General features: G+C 43.2%; 1 protein-coding gene across 2 annotated transcripts in view; it reads right to left on the bottom strand.

Annotated features, from left to right (window-relative positions):
• Positions 1–3395: 3395 nt before the first annotated feature.
• The window catches only part of LOC109913578 (tumor necrosis factor receptor superfamily member 5-like), a 56070-nt gene continuing 39032 nt past the window's right edge, over positions 3396–20433 (bottom strand). Inside the window, exons 6-9 of one of the 2 annotated variants that reach the window (XM_020513114.2) lie at positions 12957–13018; positions 11337–11435; positions 9912–9949; positions 3669–9011 (exon numbers count right to left, since the gene is read on the bottom strand). In XM_020513114.2, the coding sequence (XP_020368703.1) occupies positions 8781–9011; positions 9912–9949; positions 11337–11435; positions 12957–13018 (430 nt within the window). In that variant the 3' untranslated portion in view covers positions 3669–8780. Of the gene's footprint in view, positions 9012–9911; positions 9950–11336; positions 11436–12956; positions 13019–20433 lie in introns of both variants that reach the window. The other variant, XM_048608105.1, reaches the window with a different exon arrangement.

The following is a 20433-nucleotide window of genomic DNA, read 5'->3' on the forward strand; positions in this document are numbered from 1 at the left end:
ACATATGAATTAGAGGTGAGTAATGAAAGATTCAATAGATGATCATTACAGCTCCTGATATCTACATAGATTACAGTCACAGGCACATGTCTGAGCAATTTGGTTACAAACTGTTACACATTTCCCTCAGCATGTCATGCTGCAAGTGATCCCAGTGAGATGGAGACTGAGGTCATTATACATTCAGGTCCCATGCTATGGTACGCTGATAATATTTTGAGTATTTCTATTAAAGGGGTGTCATTACTAGCTGTGAGGTATTATAACACAAGTACAGTCCTGGGCCTGGATCAGCAGTGAGCAATGCCAGGGATAGAAGTTAAGAATCTATTTCATCTGATGCAGATATCAAGGGCGTAACTTTAAAGTCAGAACTTGGCCTTTGAATAATGAAATCAATAAAAGGATCAATGAAATCTAGACAGCGCTCCCTCCAAAACATCTGACAACTGAAGCTTTCAATGTTGAGTTTGATAAATTGGATATGGCACGAAGGCAGGAAAATTAACTTCCTGCACAGAATGAAATGACAGGAAAACTTGAGGATTAGCCACGTCTCATTCCTAATGTCCCAAACTGGTTTTCATATGTTTCCCCTGTGCTGGGAGAAAGAGCAGACATTATGATAAAAGACAGCACTCAAAGACCAACCAGTTTGTTCAAAGGAGGTCCTCATTATTTATGGAAAGTTAGTGCTGTTTGGTAAGAGTAAGGGCATTGTTCCACTTTAAATGTCACAATATAGTGCAGCTCCAATTTTTAAATTCTTTTATGATAATAGGTGTCACTTTAGTCTGGCCCTAACTGCTGAGTAGCTTCCCAGGCTGTTTCACAGAGCAGTCGAGCCTAAAGTCACATGCAGGTCATACCAGGTAAGGACAGTAGATTCCTTTCCCCAAAGGGGTTTAAGTGAACTAACTGGGGCTTTTATGACAATCACCATTTGTGAGTCTAGCTTCCAATTCCAGGTTTTATTGAATTCAAATTCCACCATCGCCATGGCGGGATTTGAACCCATGTCCTCAGCCTCACGTTCTGAATTGCTAGGCCAGTAATGTTACCAGGCCATCATCCGTCACCCCAACTCCAGATCAGAGTGATTGATTTGAAATTCCACCAGCTGCCAAGGTGGGTTCCCAACCCAGGGTATTGAAGAGGAATCATACCTATCTCAAAACATTACCTTTCATTTCTCTCTCTCGACAGCTGCTGCCATACCTGCTACATTTCTCCAAATATTATCCGTGTTTGTTTCAGATTTCCAGTATTTGTAGCATTTTGCCTTTACTTTAGCAGGGGCATTATATCACTAGTCAGTGATATTACCATCTCCCCTCATTTATTCCTAATATGTGACACTCATCGGTCTGTCTGTGCCATCATCCCACAGCCATTGAAACACGTCTACATCCTGCTGTGACATGTGTCATCATCTTCCTGCCTCCACTTTGCCTGTAGAAGCGAGTACTCTAGCTTTTCAGCTCTGATCAAATGAATCACCACCTGAGAGTCAAACACCAGAAAGTGCCATCTTCAACAGACGGAAAGAAAGAAATACTGTTTGAAAGGGTGCGGCAGCAAAAAGATGGATGGAATGCATACAATGGCACAAACTGTAGGAGCCCTTGAGATAATACAGCCATATCAATCGATGAAACATTGTAACATCGAGGTAAAGAATGCTTTGAAATTGAGTACTGGAAAAACTCCAGGCGTAGGTGCAGTAACAACAGTACATCTAAAAACCTTTGGAAAAACAGAATTAGAGGTGGTGAAACCCAAAATTTGTGAGCCAATAGATACTAAAGCATCTATTCTAAATGACTTGTACTATTCATTATTGCTGTTACCCAGGAATCTTAAAGCAATGGATTGCAATAATTTTAGAACCACAATGAGTCATTAGGGATCCTGAAAATTATAATAGAAAGTAAAAACAACATTTTTAAAGGGTTCAGACTTGGAGGAGGAACAAATGGAAGAATATTTGATTCAAGAACAAATCTTAGATAAATGTCTATGTGTAAACAGGAACATTTACAGTTACTTCATTACTTCAGGTTTCCAGCTCTAAGTTGGAAGTAGTTGATGAATGATTGTATTCCCTTGGCTCAAAGTGAGAGAGCTTTACTTTTATGTTTTGTGTCCATCTGCCTCCATTACTTTCTTCCAGCTCAGTGCCTTTTCAGCAAACCCTTGATTGCTGTAGACCAGACTGTGCCTTTACATACCCAACATCAGGGTATTTATGACAAGCCCAGTGATGAAGGTGAACCTACCCATGCCAGTTGTGTTAGTGTAGCAGTGTATCACTTGTACAAAGGTTATTGTTACCAAAGTGTTCAGACAGCAAAGTTATGGGATCAGGTGAAATTTTTGTTTTCCATCGATACTACTCTTCACTGACTGCAATGTTGAGTGATACAGCCATCATCCTATCCAATCAAATCCACTTCCCTGATGCGTGGATTTGGTTAAAATTACCCCTGCTGATGTGATGATACTATGGCTTTAAGAGATGTATTTTGCCCTAGGGTTTTTTTTTGGAAGAGTGGTTTCAGGGCAGAGCTATTAGCGTAAACAGCTTGCATTTTTTAAGTTAGAACAATAGAAGCAGCCTGAATGGGTGTGGTCAAGCTCCCATAGAACCAGGATTTCTAGGGGTTTTTTTTTAAGTTTCTCAGAAGCAGTTACTCCTAGGGTCTTGAAGATATGAAAGCTTTTTTTTCCCTCTCTTGGTTACAGCTAAAAGCTGGGAGTTCTGTTCCTGCTGCTGGAGTTACATGTGAGACAATCTGTTTTTACTGAATTTGCCTTCTGCCAATGGTGTGTTTATGGGATGTTACTATATTGGAACAGTTACTGTTTAGCAGTACAATAATCTATTATTCCGTTAAGTTCTCCAATAGGGTTACAGCTAAACCAAATCTTTTGTGGTATTTTATTGTTTAGGGTGGCACGGTGGCTCAGTGGTTAGCACTGCTGCCTCACAGTGTCAGGGACCCAGGTCCGATTCCAACCTTGGGCGAATGTCTGTGTGGAGTTTGCACATTCTCCATGTGTCTGCGTGGGTTTCCTCCCACAGTCCAAAGTTATGCAGGTTAGGTGGATTAGCCATGCCAAATTGTTCAGGAGATGTGTGGCTTTGGTGTTATAAGGGGATGGGTCTGGGTGGGATGCTCTAAGGGTCGGTATGAACTTGTTGGGCCGAAGGGCCTGTTTCCACAGTGTTGGGATTCTATGATTTTAACTATAGTGTATGAATAAAGTGTCTTTTGCTTCAAATCTGATAGTTTGATCAGTCAAATTGCATCTGAAACACAACACCTTTACACCTTTTAACATAAGAAAAACACTAACTTCACAAAGAAGTACAATAAACATTCAGCCAGACCGCAGGTTAATATATAAAACTGTCAAAACTGCTTAAATAGTCAAGTGAACAGCAGCAAAGATAAACAGCAAATTTACAGCAATGTACAGACAAATATCTCTCAATGGAATACAGGAATGTTTTAAAAGGGTTAAGTCATTTGCATTAACGTTTCAGGGAAAATTCATTATTATAACCTCCCTACACCTTTCATAGCAACTGAATGCTAGCCTTCTGTGGTGTCTTGTGGTCTTAACTTTCTCTGTTCTGGTTTCAAGCAGACATTCAAAGTCCTCTGAATGAAGACGGCAACAAAAGATTTTGAAAATTTTTTCTTCTGTATTGAAATCAAGTTCCAACCATAGACAGACATAAAAAAGTTGTTGCTTGAATTGAATGGGTGGACTCTGGCCTGGGAAAAAAGTATTTTTAAACATTTAGGAGAAGATGCAAGGCACTTGTCTTTACGTAATGATCCCTAGAACAATCAAATAGTTAGTAACAGCATTTTGAAGACATCAAACATATGACACAGAGACATAGGCTTATGGGTTGTAGCCTTCCAACTGGTAAGATGATGGCTTGGACAGTGGTTGTCCACTCGGTTTCCTGTGGAATGTTAATGCCATACAGCAAAACTGGAGTTCTCTCTCGAGGGCACAATCTCAGGGAAATTTACAGAGATCCTAAATTCCATGGGCTCCCAATCAACCTCATTGGTTGAGTCTAAAGAAGTGTAAAGCACCACATTTGGCAGCAAAGTTAGCAGAAAGATGACATAGTTAGACATCAGTCAACAATTCTGGAACAGAGCCCCCAGAGGCCAAGTCAGGGTTTACAACCTTTGCCTTCTTCTCTCCCAAGATATTCATAAGACAGTGGTCGTGCTCACCCCTCGACGGGAGGCTTGGTTACTGAGTGTCAGGGAGACTCCACATGCTGATGGGCTGCACAATCTACTTTTGGTTAATATCAAGAGAATTGAATACGACTGTTCCACCGAAACTAAAATGGGACTTGAAATGTTAACTCATTTCCTCTCTCCACAGACCTCTGCTGAGTTTCTGTAGTGCCTTCTGTTTTTATTTCATGGGACGTGGGTGTGATTCAAGGTGAACATCTGTTGCCCATCCTTAAGTGCCCTCAAGAAAATGGTGACCAGGCCCTTTCTTGGATTGTTCCAGTTCATCTCATGCTAGTACAGCCTCCGTGCTGTCAAGAAGGACATTCCAGGATTTTGACCCAGTGACAATGAAGGAATGGCAATATATTTCCAAGTCAGGATGGTCAGTGGGCTTGGAGCGGAATTTGCAGGTGGACTTGAAAGATGGTACCTAAGGAGCCTTGCATTGTATCTTGTAGATTGTACACGCTGCTGTTACTGAAGGTCAGTGGTGGAGGAAGTGGACATTTAAAGTAAATACTCCCAATTAAACTGGTGTCACATATTGAGTGAGTCAATTGGCTCAGTTTTTGCCTTTCTTTAACTGGTAGATTTTTTTTTCTGATAATTCAGTTAGAGTTCTAATTTTTTGCCCCCTTTACAAAGAAGAGATTTGAGCTACTCCTGAAGTATAACACAGACTGATGGTAATTGTTTAAGAGACGCTTGATAGTATTCCAGTTTAACATGAGTGACCCAGGCATTAATTTTAAAAATACATACAAAATGCTGAGCAGCTACCCATTGTAGTCTTAAAGGGGCAGGGCACGTACACTTTTGCACCAGAATTATAAATGTACATTACTTGACATATTTCTTTCATCCTGATGAAACAGTACCACAGAAAGTTTATTTGTAACATATACATAAGTTCATGTTTGTACACACTTACCCTCCAGACATCACTTTGTTGACATAAATTAGAAACTGTCTTAGTCAAAAGAAACAATGAGAGCGGTTGCTGAACTGCAATCTGAAATGTACACATTATCTACAATTATCTGATGTTCAACTATGCTCTTGAAGGGACAGGTCAGGTCAGCAGCTAAACACTGTACCCACCTTCTAAATGATCCAAGAATTCACTAGTGTTATAATGGCTGACTTTTACATTATTCAAAACTCTCAATAAGAACACAAGAAGTTGGAGCAGGAATAAGCCATTCGAAATAACTTGCAATTTCACAAGAGGCTGCTCCACTGAGACCTCAGAGGTCCACACACCAGAGAAGAGAAATTAGAGCAAGGATCGGAGAGGAGACATAGTCGTTAGTCTGTGGAATTCTCTTCCCAAGAAAGCTGGGAAGACCAAGTTACTGAATTTATTCAAGGCCAAGTTAAATAGGTTCTTGACAAACAAGGAGTGTCAAGGGTTATGTAGAGCAGATGGAATACGAATCTGAGGCCACAAACAGATTAGCCATGATCTTATTGAATGGTAGAGCAGGTTTGAGGGGCTGAATGGCCTATTCCCACTCCTAAATCCTCTGTTCCTAATCTACTCAATCTCACTGTATAGTTCAGCCCTTTCATCCCAGGGATCATTCTAGTACATTCTCTGAGACAAGTAATTCCTGCCTAAGGAAGGGAGACTAAAACTGTACACAACACTCCAGGTGCAGTCTCAACAAAGTCCTATACAACTCCACCAAAACTTCCTTCCTTTTAAAGTCATTACTGGCTACACTTGCATATTAACTTTCAGTGTTTCATGTAAGAAGCCACAAACTCTTCTGAACAGTGCATTTACTAGCTTCTCAGTTTTGAAAAAAATATTCTGCTTTTTCATTCTCACTTTCAAAGTTGACCATTTTCCTGCCTATTCATGTAAACTATCCATATCTTTTCACAGTTTCTTTACATCTCCTTCAGCGTTGACTTGCCCTCCTCGCTTTGCAGCATCAGCAAACATTATTCTTGGTTCCTTCATCTAAGGCATTGCTGTAGACCCTAGTTATGGACTTGATCACATCACAATCAAACTCAATAGGAAACTCTTTCAGATTATGATCACTCTTGCCTAGAGGTTCTTCCAGTTTATATAAAAATTGAAGTTCCTCATAATTACTGCACTCATCTTGCTCCATGCTCTTCTAAATTCCAAATCTATACTCTGTCAACAATATGATTACTGTTAGATCATCGTAAACTACTCAATGTTGTCTACGCTCCATTATTTCTTAATTGCAAACATACAAATGCTACATCCTGATTTTCCAGGATAAATTAGTTTCTCCTGTTGCCTTTACCATATCCTTCATTATTGGAGCTGCCTACCACTTCTTTCATTTTGCCCATCTTTTCCAAAAGAAGTCACATACTCCAAATGTTCTGTTCCCAATCTTGGTCACACATGAATGTTTCAGTAACAGCTATTAGATCAAACCATTTACCTCTATTCATGCCATTCATTTATCTAACTTATTAAGAACACTCCAGATAGTCTGGTAAAGCACCTTTACTATGAATGATTTACTATTTTTCCTTGACATGACTGGAGTCACTAATGCTCTATTAAAATTAATATGCTCTCTGTCCCCTCCTGACATTATCTGCTTGATTTTACCCAAATTGCTACTTTGCTTCATCGTCTCAACTTTTCTCTTCAGACTCATACAATGACCACTATCTGTAATCTCCCTCCCAGCTGAGCTAAGCCTACTCACTAGAATACTGGTGACAGCTCAGCTTAAAGGAAATCTATCTTCACAGAACAGTTCATTCCTACCCCACAACCGTATCCTGTGATGTTGGAGGCTGGTGTCGAACCTACAGGTCCTTCAGAATTCAATTGATAAGCTTAAGTCCCCAGGTACCCACTCTGACTTCCATGTCGAGAATTCTCGAAGTTAAGCTTGTTTAACACGTTTAGTAAGGTAGGAAACTGAATATTAGTAATGCAATTTGTGGCATTAATGAGGCACCTAACAACCAATAACCCCTCTTAATCGGCAACTCCCTGCTACTAGTGTGAAACTCACCACGTTACTCGGCAAAAGCATAAGATACGCAGTGAGGAACTCTAGACATTGAGATAGTCCTGGATGGACATCTTGTCTGATTTTCCCACAAAACTTACCATAGCTCACATCGTTTAGACCACTATAACACTCCACCCACAGTCACTGCCATAATGTCGGAAATGTAGCAGCCAATTTACACACAAGCTCCAAAACAACGTACACAATAACAACTGGATTAGCTACTTTTGTGATGTTGACAAGAGGGATAAATATCAGGCACAATACCACAGGTAACTCCCCGTTCTTTTTCTGAAATAGTGTCGTGGAAATGTTTTTCTACATCCAATACTGGAAAAGGCCTCTTTCCACTCTGCACCAAATTCCCAATTGCACCAAATTCCCAACTATCCACTTGGTTTACTGTACAATCCACTGATGCATCCCCCCAGTGAAACAAGATAAAATTGCATAATCATGGCATTTACTGCTAATATCATCAGGTCTGACTCATTAACACAGGGAACTTTGTTGACTAAACCAGCAAAAAAAAATCCTCAATGAAAGGTAACAGAATCAGGCTGTCACTGATCACCCAATCAGCTATGGAGTTGTGCTGTGCATATTTGGATCAGTAAGAGCAAATATTGTAGTTTCTGACGATTTTTATCAAGAGCGATTGTGAAGCTCAGCTGGTTTCATTGCCACCTGAAACCCCGGGCCGGGATTACATTCTTGTTATCATTATCGTCTATTTAATCTCACTCCTTTTCCTGACAGAGACAATTCCTGTTAGGGTACAGTTCCATTTAGTTCTCTACTTCTGTGGCCCCATGAGCTCTCTGTGCCTCTCATGCACTGGCAGCCCTGCACTGGAGCCTCTCTAGTAGCCCTCCCTCACTGGCACTTTCGCTGGTGTCTCAGCGATGCAAAATCTCCTGGCAGATGCTGCCCACTCTCGAGCCACAATCCAGATCGATGGGAGTGAACAAGTAACAAGTGCTGGGAGGTGAGGGGATGGTGGGATTCCAAGCCAAAGCATATTCTGCCTAGCAACCACACCAGATTAACTTCCATATGGGATTTGTTGGGCATTGATGATAAAGCCCTCAGCTGAGTACCATTGCTAGGTTTCTGCACCTAATGCACCCAAGTTCTGACAAACGTAACAGCACCCTTTATGCAAGATTCACCAGTTATGGACACCAAAGACAGAACCAAGAAACATCACAATCCGATCTGTTTTAAGAGTGACCCATCTGTACAGTGGTCACTGATAACAGTATTGGTGTCCTTCGTTGTACTGTTCCAGCAAGTAACCCTTCTGGTGACTTATCACGCATAGAGGTCAAGATTACAAGGATTTAGAAAAAAATGCTGTGAATGCAGAATGAGACCGTTATACGGTATGCAGTCTTGAAGCAAGTTCTGTAGGAATCCAAGGTCAAGTCTTTGAATCCTGGATTTGTTGGTTTCAGGTTCCGACTCACAACACCGCTGTTCCTCAGTCCACGCATACTCTCCCTGCATTCCCATTGGCACTAGCCCCATACACATAGGAGGTGTCTGATGTGTTAAGCAGGGTCTGCCCTTCCTCCTCCGAGGGGCGGCTGTCCTTGCCTACTTCCTGGACTGCCGCGTGCATGCTAATGCTCCCTCCTTGCTCCATCTCTGGGCTGTGAATTGGATCACCCGGATGAGTTTCCTGGGCGACCCGCTCAGGGTCATTCTCCTTCTGAAAAAAAAAAGGTACATAGAAAGGGCCTCCTTGAGACATTGTATAGACAATGGACAACTTCTGCTGCAGAATCAGCATTGCAGGGAGATTCCACAACATTCAAGGAATCATTTAACCCTGCAGTGCATCTGATACATGAGGAGCTGTCGTTTGCCACTGCATCCGAGATGGTGGTGCAATCCTCAAATGACCTGGACACACTGGCATTGCAGGAACGTTGCAATGCTTGGAAACATCCCGGACATGTTGAAATTGCTACACTCCCTCCCCCTCCGGAATGGTTTGGCAATATCGCGGAATGAAACGGGATTCTGACTGCTCCCAACGGATTGGGAATGTCCTGGATGGACCGCCAAGGCTCAAACCTCCGATGTTTGGTGTTATTCCATTTGGGGTTTAAGGCCCCGACAGACTCAAACAGGCCGAGTTTCCACAAAACCTCGCAAGCCACTCAAAAAGCAATGGAACTCTAGCTCTGCTGCCTCTAGCGGCATCAACTGATAAGTAAAATTCAGCTTACTGAGAAGGCTGAGGCCCTCACCAGCTCACTCTTAACCATTTCAGCAGCACGATGGCTCAGTGGTTAGCACTGCTGCCTCACAGCGCCAGGGACCTGGGTTTGATTCCAGCCTCAGGCAACTGTGAGTGGAGTTTGCACATTCTCCCTGTGTCTGCGTGGGTTTCCTCCAGGTGCTCCAGTTTCCTCCCACAGTCCAAAGGTGTGCAGGCTAGGTGGAGTGGCCATGCTAAATTGCCCATAGTGTTCAGGGATGTGTAGATTATTGGGATGGGTCTGGGTGGGATGTTCTGTGGATCAGTGTGGACTTGTTGGGCCGAAGGGCCTGGTTCCACACTGTAGGGATTCTATGAATCTATGAAGTAACGGAAGACACCGACCTTTCTTTGAATGAAATCAAAAACTTGATCCAGATAACCTGTGGAAAAGGACATGCCTGTTACTGGGATATAAGTATCCTGACACCCTCTGAGTGACTGAATTCTTTTCCTTTTGACTTCTTCCCAAGTTGACATGTTTACAAATTCTTTCTCGATCTAAATTACGCGACCGGGAGAAAAAGTGGTTCCTCCGTCCCAACCCCTCTCAGAATAATCTTCCTCAGGTCATCCATAATCTACGGATCCTCAGGCAAAAACATACACAGTCCCTCATTTTGGCTCATCCTAGATAGTGGAGATATCCATTCTCTCTCCCAAGCCAGTGATGTTCATCCTGGGCTGAGCAGGACAGTTCAGGTGAGGGATGAACAACTATCTGCAATACTAGGGGGAATTCCACTTTACTTTGGTAATCCAAAGAAATCTTCCAGCGAAGACTGTTATCCAATGGGCCTTTCGGAACAGCGTTTCCAGCGTCAAGCTACCTTTTAACTGACTGGCTGATAAATTCCATCATCAATTTTATAGTCCTGGATTCAATAACCCAGGACTACCTCCTTGCTATAATGTTGCTACTCCTGCAAAGCAGCTTGGGATGTTTCACTACATTAGAAGGCCTTTACACAAATCTGACTTATTTGGACCATGGCATTCAAATGCAAGATTCTTCAATGAGCTGGAAAGAAATCTAACTTGAACACATCCAATTCTTCTATAAAAGCATTGATTCCCTCTTTAGTTTTACATAATATCTTGGGGGCAATTTCAACCCAAGCTGTTTTTACTTTCTGCGTTTAGGAGAGGTAATATTACGTATGCTTTGTCACTAAAACTTGGTCCACTTTGACCAAACAATGTGTGAGTTGGAATAGAAGATATCCCTGCAGTATGGGGTAAGGAATTGGACACCCTAAACTGAAGCACCACAGCATCACTACTGGTGGGAGGTTGCAATTACAATGTGACAAGTTTAAATTAAGCAATTTCCATTGTATATGCAAATACAGGGATTGCCACAAAAGTGTGACATAAATGCCAGTAACAAGAATTAAGGATTTGCAAACTGGGAAGTACAAGTAGGTATAAATGTTTTAATAAGTTAGGGAAGGTTTATATTAGCTAGGATCAAGCCTCAAGTCTCTTCCTCTGGAATACTGACTTAGAATCTCACTGTGACACAGTGAATAATTTAGCCAAGCTATTATTTTAAAGCATTTCGATCTCTGGTTCACTTTTCTATAGTAATTTCCAGATTTTTGAGTCAAGATCTAATCTAGTCTAAAAATCGATAAAGTTAGTTAACCAGCAGCTTGAAGCAGTGTGTCGGATAATCTATATTGCAGCTTTTGTTAAATACCTGGCTAAGCCAAATCTATTGTAAAGCCCCCACAACATTCAGTGTAACTATCAAAATTGAAAACTTACCCAGCCTGCTGCAGATAAATAAAGCTATGCACAAGATAAGCAGCACAGCCAAAAAGCCAATTGCAACTTTGTAGGATTCATTGCTCTGGTATGGGATACCTGAAATGAAAGGTCAATGTAAATGGATTTAATATTTCTTTAATTTAATGATTTTTTAAATGCTCCCAGATTGATGTCATTGACCAGAACCCCAACTGGACCCAGCTGTAAAAGACATAGCTACAGAATTAGATTGTCAGCCCCTTCCTTGTACTGCTTGAGAGGTCTTCCTCTTAAACCAATACAGTCTAGGGGCGCAGGCAGCCTAACAATGCTGATAGGAAGGGAGAGCAAAGATTTTTGACCTAGCGACAGTGAAGGAATAGTGATATATTTCCAAGTCAGGATGGCAAATGGTTTGGAATGGAATTTGCAGGCCTGGTGGTCCATGTATCTACCGCTCTTGTCCTTCTAAATGGTGGTGGTCACAGGTTGAAGGAGCTTTACTAAGCTGCTGCAGTGCATCTTGTAGATGGCTCACATTGCTGCCACTGTGCTTCAGTGATCACAGAATCCCTGCAGTGTGAAAGCAAGCCATTCTGCTCATCAAGTCCATTCTGACCCTCCAAAGAGCACCCCACCCACACCCACACCCACACCCTTACTCTATCCCTGCAACTCTGCATTTCCCATGGCTAACCCACCCACCAACACATCCTTGGACACTATGGGCAATTTAGCATGGCCGATCCATCAAACCTACACATCTTTGGACTGTGGGAGGAAACCGGAGCACCCAGAGGAAACCCACGCAGACATGGGGAGAATGTGCAAACTCCAGACCGTTGCCTGAGGGTGGAATTGAACCCGGGTCCTTGGTGCTGAGAGGCAGCGGTGCTGACCACTGAGCCACCATGCCACCCTGATGGAGGGAGTGAATGTTTAAGATCCTTATCTCAACCTTCCCAGATCAACATGAAGAATCACTCTTCCCAGCCCCGGAATCAGTTCCACATTGTAGGAGCAGCAATTGGAATTCTGGGCTAAGCAGGAATATGTCATTTGTTTCTTTGGGTTTGCTATACCATTCGGTAAGATTATGGCTGATTTAATTGTGGTCTCAAACCCACTTTCCTGCCTGCACCCTTCTCCCTTTGATTCCCCTCTCCACCAAAGATCTAACTCAGCCTTGAATAAAGTGCTCCAACCTCCACTACTTTCGGGGGGGGCCAGAGAATTCCCCAAAGTAACAACCCTTGAAGAGAAAAAAAATTTCGCCCCAATCTCCGTCGCCCCCTCTCTCTCAAATTGTGTCCCTTAGTTTCAGTCACTCCCACAAAAGGAAACATCCCACCTTATCCAGACTACTCAGGATCTCATACATTTCCACGAGATCACCTCTCGTTCTTCTAAACTCCAATGAATATGAGCCCAACCGTTCCTCATAGGATAACCTCCTCATCCTGGGAATGGATAGGGAGTTTTCCCTGGGTTCTGCACTCTCAGTTTGACACACAAAAGATGGGCATTTGGAAACCCAGAGAGAAGATCCCATTTACAAACCTACTAAATGAATTTTATTTAAATTGAGGGATTTCAGGTCATCCATACAGCAAGCAGCAGGTGGTGAAGAGGACTCACCGCATTCAACATCGCTCTGTGTGGTGCCTGCTCTGACTTCTATCAGACTGAATGATGAGCAGCTAAAAAGAAAGCGATAGCCATTAGCAACAACAGAAACTCCCCAAACAAACCTCCCCATCCCCACCCCGAGAATAAACTCTGCAATCTGCAGAATCAATCCCAACTCGACACCTTCTGAATCTTTGATTGATATGGAGGTGGGAAGTTACATGAGGTCTTAGCACTGCTGGCTCAGGAGAGGGGGACATCCAGTCAGAGCTGCTGATAGCTAGCAAGGAGCATGCAAACATGAACATCTGGAAAGGACTGGATCAGACTCAGCTGCCAGCACTTCGTCTTTTTTTCAACGCCATTCCCTTCTCCTCAGACCAAGGTGTGATGTGGAGCTGCCGGTGTTGGACTGGGGTAGACAAGGTCTGAGGTCACACAACACCAGGTTATAGACCAACAGGTTTATTTGAAAACACAAGCTCTCGGAGCGCTCCTCTTTCATCAGGTGAAGTGGAGGGAAGCACAAAAGCACGGAATATAAAAGCGGAGAGATCATTGCAAGGTAATTCCAGATGATTAACAGCGTCAAAAGATAGTACAAATGGTGTGAGTGGAGCTTCATCAGCTGAATCACAAGTGAAGGAATGATCTATGAAATAATTAATTAAGGCCGAGAGATAATTACAAATAATCAAAAATATGATGGTGCTAGAGACAAACTAAATGGTTGGAACAGGAGTAAGGTATCAGAGTCACAAGGTATCATTCTCCTGGTGCTATTGGACAACTCGACAAACTGATAAGAGGTGTCATGACTCAGTTCTAACCATCATTTATTTTCATATGTACACATGGACAGCCAGCCTTATTACTGTGAAGTGTAGAACTAACTCAAGTGCATTCCCCAGCTTCATACAAAATATTACAATATACATATTGCAATTCCCACATTTCTTTGTCCATGTGCCTTATATTATCCACTGTTATCCCACAGTGCTCACAGGCATTGTATGTATTTCATCCAAGGATATTATTATTAAGAATATTATTAAGCTGGAGAGGGTTCAGAAGAGATGTACTAGGGTGTTGCTAGAAATGGAGGGTTTGAGTTAAAAGGAGAGGCTGGATGGGCTGGGACTTTTTTCACAGGAGCATAGGAGATTGGGAAGCAACTTTTATAGTTTATAAAATCATGAGGGGGTATAGGTAAGGTGATTGGCAGGCGTCTAATCCCAGGATGGGAGATTTCAACACTAGAGGACACATTTTTACAGTGACAGGAGAAAGATTTATAAAAGACATAAGGAGCAATTTTGTTTTACACAGAGAGTAGCTCGTGTGGAAGTGGTGGATGCGAGTACAGTTATAATGTTTAAAAGATATTTAGATAAGGACATGAATAAGAAATATTTGGAGGAATATGGGCTAAGTGCGGGCAAATGAGACTAGTTTAATTTGGGATTATGGTCAGCATGGACTGGGTTGGACCGAGGGGTCTGTTTCCGTGCTGTATGACTCTATCTTACTGATAGAAGTGAAGGAGCTATGTTATCTTTGCACATCTGTGGTTCCCATTTGTTTTTAACGTAGGTCTGAAAATTTAACCCTTTCATAACTGAAACTAATTCAAGCCCTTCACAAATCTGCAATGCCTCTCCTGGTGCCCATCCCTCATGTGGCACCTGAAATGGTGCATGCCAGACGTCTGCCCTACATGGAAGATATGGCTAAATACAGCTTCATTCTTACCCAACATCTGCACCCTACGCACTTTTAAGCAAAGGTTCCTGATTAGCAATCACTAGCAGCCTGAGGTCACAGAGATCAGTTGAGGTGAGGGAACCCAGCACAAATAAACAATACCTCAAATCCACAAACTTCTACCTCAATGTAACTCTGTACAACACCCAGCCATGCAGCTGAGCCTAAACAGAAATGATGAGAATCTCACAGCCACACTCACAGCCAGTTCTCAACCCCGCAAAGGCATCAATCAACAATATTCCTGTTTAACAGTGTTATTGAAGTGGAAAGTCAGCTTGAAGTATACAATTCGGAATTTAACCACTTTTGTTTGAGTACCAAAGGTTTACTTCTTGCAGCCAAACAACAGTAATATGTTAAAAATAGTATACCCTGTTACAATCTGTGTCTCGAAAGCTTCAATTTCTGCCACTAGTGCCCACCTTCCCATTATAAAAGCCTCACTGATACACTTACATTGGAAACTGACTATGTAAACATGTCACACTGTAATTACACTCTCCTGTCAGCAGGGGTGCCAATTTGCTTCAATTTTGAGTCTCTACAGAGTCCACTGCACAGAAGCTCTTGTTTTACAACCTAACCCACTTGAAAACTGCCATGAGGTTTACTGAATTATGATCTTAAGTCAAAGTTGCACATAAAAATAATAAAATATTTCATTATAAGAATTTACTTATGCACATCTGACATGTAGTTTTATTTCCCCTGCATTTTTCTAACCCCAGCTCTGCTAAAGGGCCCATCATGTTGCAATACTGTGAGAAATTGACTAATGTTGCTTAGTCTGCAGACAGCATTCTCAAAAACATACATTCTCAGTCATGTTTTTGAAACTGCTGGTATGTTTTGATTATGTAATGCACACAGCAGGAATTCATTGAGATGTCCAAGTTTCTTAGCATGGCTTTGCTTGCAGTGGGTGTAATGCGGGTGAAAGGCCATTTCAGGGGAGATTGTTATGCTTTGTGACCAGTAAACAGTTTTAAGAGGAAATGGTGGGTTGTGTTGTACTGCCCGCGACTCCAGACAGCTCTTGCTGCTGTGACACTGGAACTACATTGCCCTGAAGATGGCAGCAAAGCACAACTGCCAGAAACTTCCATAAGAAAAGGCAATGATTTTAACTAGGAGATAGTAGGAACTGCCGATGCTGGAATCAGAGATAACACGGTGTGGAGCTGGAGGAACACAGCAGGCCAGGCAGAAAAGCTGACGTTTCGGGTCGGGACCCTTTGAAGGGTCAACTTTCCTGCTCCTCCGATGCTGCCTGGCCTGCTGTGTTCCTCCAGCTCCACAATGATTTTAACTAAGCTCCTGTACATTGTTGTCCTCAGATACATTTTGGTTCTCTGTTCCTGCAGACCTTTGCGATGAGAATATCACAAGGTCGCTCAGATGCATGGCTGGGTGTGGCACCATTAGCTCATTTTGCTTATTCTAATATAATTTAACAAGTGATAACTCTTCAAGATTTTGTAATAAGATAGATAAACACTATACAGGCCATATTTTGGCATACCCCAACACCAAACCCCGACGCACACACATATATAAAACACATACACAGACAAGTTTAAATACAAATGCACACAAGTAGATATGCACATGTACATTTAAACATCTGAACATCTGAACATGTGGACATGCACACACAGGCATATACACACATGTATACATACACATGCATATATACACATGCATATATCTATATATAATTATACTAGAATACACACACATACACATTCAGGGATTGCTGCCTTGCTCCAGATTTAAAAAATACTAACTAATATATAATAATTTAATAACCAATAATACTGCAAGATTTAACAATACAATAGCTAAAACACTATGCAGTCCACACATAGACATACACGCACATACATATAAAACATAGAACCTACCACCATTGTGTAAAAAGCTTGCCTCGTACATCTCCTTTAAATTTTCCCTGTCTCACCTTAAACCTATGCCCCTTAGTAACTGACATTTTCTACCCAGGGAAGAAGACTCCAACTACCCACGCTATCGATTGCACACACAATTTATTAGACGCATACAAACATATGGATACAAGCACATACACATTGACACAAGCGAGTATGCAGACATAGACACATTCACATGTGCACAAGTATACATATACAAGTGCACACATGCATACACAGTCCCGATCACTCAGCACTGTAAGCCAGAAGCAAATAAGCAAAAAAAGGCATTGTTTCAGTATCAATTAAGTTTAGATAATAACCAATCATAAGAGATACTTGTTAGGATCACAATTAGTGTTTATCCTTTGTGTTTTTCTGTTAGGGATGGACGGGCAATGTGCGCAGTATGTGCATATAGATATAAATGTACTTCTCATATATGGGTGCGTACGCACATGTGCCTGTGCATTTGTGAGAAAGATCATGTGCAAAAGAGAAAGGAGTGCAGTGGGTAGGGTGTGTCTGTAGTTACTTTCAACATGAAATTTAAGAGAAGCTTGTCCTTTTCGGGCAGCACGGTGGCTCAGTGGTTAGCAGTGATGCCTTACAGCAGCAAGGACCTAAGTTCAGTTCCAGCATTGGGCACCTGTTTGTGTAAAGTCTGCACATTCTCTCCCTGGGCCAACATGGGTTTTACTCCGGTTTCATCCCACAGTCCAAAAATTGTGCAGGTGGATTGGCCATGCTAAATTGCCCATAGTATCCTGAGATGTGCAGGCTAGGCAAGTTAAGCCCTAGGAAATGCAAGGTTAACAGGAACAAAAACAGAAGTTGCTGGAAAAGCTCAGCAGGTCTGGCAGCATCTGTGAAGAAAAGTCAGAGTTAAGATTTTGGGTCGGGAACCTTTCCTCAGAACTGTCGGAGTGAAGAGCAGAATTTCTTCAAGGTGGGCATGCCTAGAAGACATGTGGCAATGCGTTAAGTACAAAATAAAAACCGAAAGAACCGCGGATTACAGGGGTATGGTGGGGGATGGGATGCTCTTCAGAGAGTTGGTGTGGACTGAATGGCCTGCTTTCACATTGTAGGATTCTATGATTTTCCTGGATCACAATCCATTCTACTTTTGGCTCCTCTTCAGCTCACATGTACCAGGCATTTTTTTAACCAGTAGAGGAAGCAAGACCTGGGGGTCAAATTATCATTGCTTGGTAGACACCAAACTTTTACAATGGCCATGTCATCAAATTTTAAAATGTACTTGAACAAAAGAATAGACCAGAGAAATCCTACTCCCTCTCACATTTTAAAATTAGCTGTTAACCTCATTACCCAACACTATTTCCCATGCTCAAGCAGCATCATAGGAGCAGAGAGGCTGACGTTTCGGGCCTAGACCCTTCATCAGAAAAGGAGGAGGGGAAGGGGGTTTTAAAATAAATAGGGAGAGAGTGGGAGGTGGATAGAAGAGGGATAGAGGAGAGGATAGGTGGAGAGGAAACAAACAGGTCGAAGAGGCGGGGATGGAGCCAGGAAAAGTGAGTGTAGGTAGGGAGTTAGGAAGGGGATAGGTCAGTCCAGGGAGGACGGACAGGTCAAGGGGGCGGGATGAGGTTGGTCGGTAGGAGATGGAGGTGCGGCTTGAGGTGGGAGGAAGGGATAGGTGGGAGGAAGAACAGGTTAGGGAGGCAGGGACGAGCTGGGGTATTCATTTCAAGCCCACCGACTCCCACAGCTACCTAGAATACTCCTCCTCCCACCCACCTTCCTGCAAAAATGCTATCCCCTATTCCCAATTCTTTCGCCTCCGCCGCATCTGCTCCCAGGATGAGGCATTCCACTCCCGTACATCTCAGTTGTCCTCGTTTTTCAAGGACCATAACTTCCCCTCCTCGGTGGTCGAGAACGCCCTCAACCGTGTCTCCCACATCTCCCGCACCTCATCCCTCACACCCCGTCCACGCAATAAAAACCAAAAAAGAATCCCCCTCGTCCTCACGTACCACCCCACCAACCTCCGGATCCAACGCATCATCCTCCGACACTTCCGCCATCTGAAATCTGACCCCACCACCAAAGACATCTTTCCCTCCCTACCTTTATCTGCTTTCCGGAGGGACAACTCTCTCCGTGACTCCCTTGTCCGCTCCACACTCCCCTCCAGCTCCACCACACCCGGCACTTTTCCCTGCAACCGCAGGAAGTGCTACACCTGCCCCCATACCTCCTCCCTCACCCCCATCCCAGGCCCCAAGAAGACTTTCCACATCAAGCAGATGTTCACCTGCACATCTGCCAATGTCGTATACTGCATCCGCTGTACCCGGTGTGGCTTCCTCTACATCGGGGAAACCAAGCGGAGACTCGGGGACCGCTTCGCAGAACACTTACGCTCGGTTCGCAACAAACAACTGCACCTCCCAGTCGCGAACCATTTCAACTCCCCCTCCCATTCCTCAGACGACATGTCCATCCTGGGCCTCCTGCAGTGCCACAACGATGCCACCCGAAGGTTGCAGGAACAGCAACTCATATTCCGCTTGGGAACCCTGCAGCCCAATGGTATCAATGTGGATTTCACAAGTTTCAAAATCTCCCCTCCCCCCACCGCATCCCAAAACCAGTCCAACTCGTCCCTGCCTCCCTAACCTGTTCTTCCTCCCACCTATCCCCTCCTCCCACCTCAAGCCGCACCTCCATCTCCTACCGACCAACCTCATCCCGCCCCCTTGACCTGTCCGTCCTCCCCGGACTGACCTATCCCCTTCCTAACTCCCTACCTACACTCACCTTTCCTGGCCCCATCCCCGCCTCTTCGACCTGTTTGTTTCCTCTCCACCTATCCTCTCCTCTATCCCTCTTCTATCCGCCTCCCACTCTCTCCCTATTTATTTCAAAACTCCCTTCCCCTCCCCCTTTTCTGATGAAGGGTCTAGGCCCGAAACGTCAGCCTCTCTGCTCCTATGATGCTGCTTGGCCTGCTGTGTTCATCCAGCCCTGCACCTTGTTGTCTCGGATTCTCCAGCATCTGCAGTTCCTACTATCTCTGATCCACTATTTTCCATGCTAATGGGATTTATTTTTGCAGAAATCTACTCTCAAACCTCAATGACCAATACATCCCAACATTTGACAACCCAATGTCCCAGATGTAAGCTGTTAACACCCACTGCTTCGGTTCATAGTTAGGTACCAGGCAGCAATAACTAATCCCACTACATGGTCACCAACTCTCCAGGAATTAATAGATAATCTCCAGCACATGACTGTCAGTAATTCAGGAGAAAACCCACAGGCACAATAAAAATTGCACATTTTGATTCTCAAGCACGTTGATGAGGCCTCTTTTGGAGTACGGTGTGCAGTTCTGGTCGCCTTGCTTTAAGAAGGATATTATTAAATTGGAGAGAGTTCAGAAGAGATTTACCAGGATGTTGCCAGAAATGGAGGGTTTGAGTTACAAAAATAGGCTGGGACTTTTTTCACTGGAGGGTAGGTGGCTGAGGGGTGACTTTATCGAGGTTTTTAAATGAGGGACATAGATGAAGTGAATAACAAGGGTCTTTTCCCTAGGGTGGGGGAGTTCAAAACTAGGGGGCACATCTTTAAGGTGAAAGATTTAAAGGGGGCATGAGAGGCAACTTCTTTTACACAGAGAGTGGCTCGTGTTTGAAATGAACTGCCAGAGGAAGTGGTGAATGCTGGTATAGTTACAACGTTTAAAAGACATTTGGAAAACTACATGAATAGGAAAGGTTTGGAGGGATATGGGCCAAACGCAGGCAGGT

This window comes from Rhincodon typus, chromosome 19 (genome assembly GCF_021869965.1).
Source record: "Rhincodon typus isolate 14 chromosome 19, sRhiTyp1.1, whole genome shotgun sequence".
NCBI classification, from domain to species: domain Eukaryota; kingdom Metazoa; phylum Chordata; class Chondrichthyes; order Orectolobiformes; family Rhincodontidae; genus Rhincodon; species Rhincodon typus.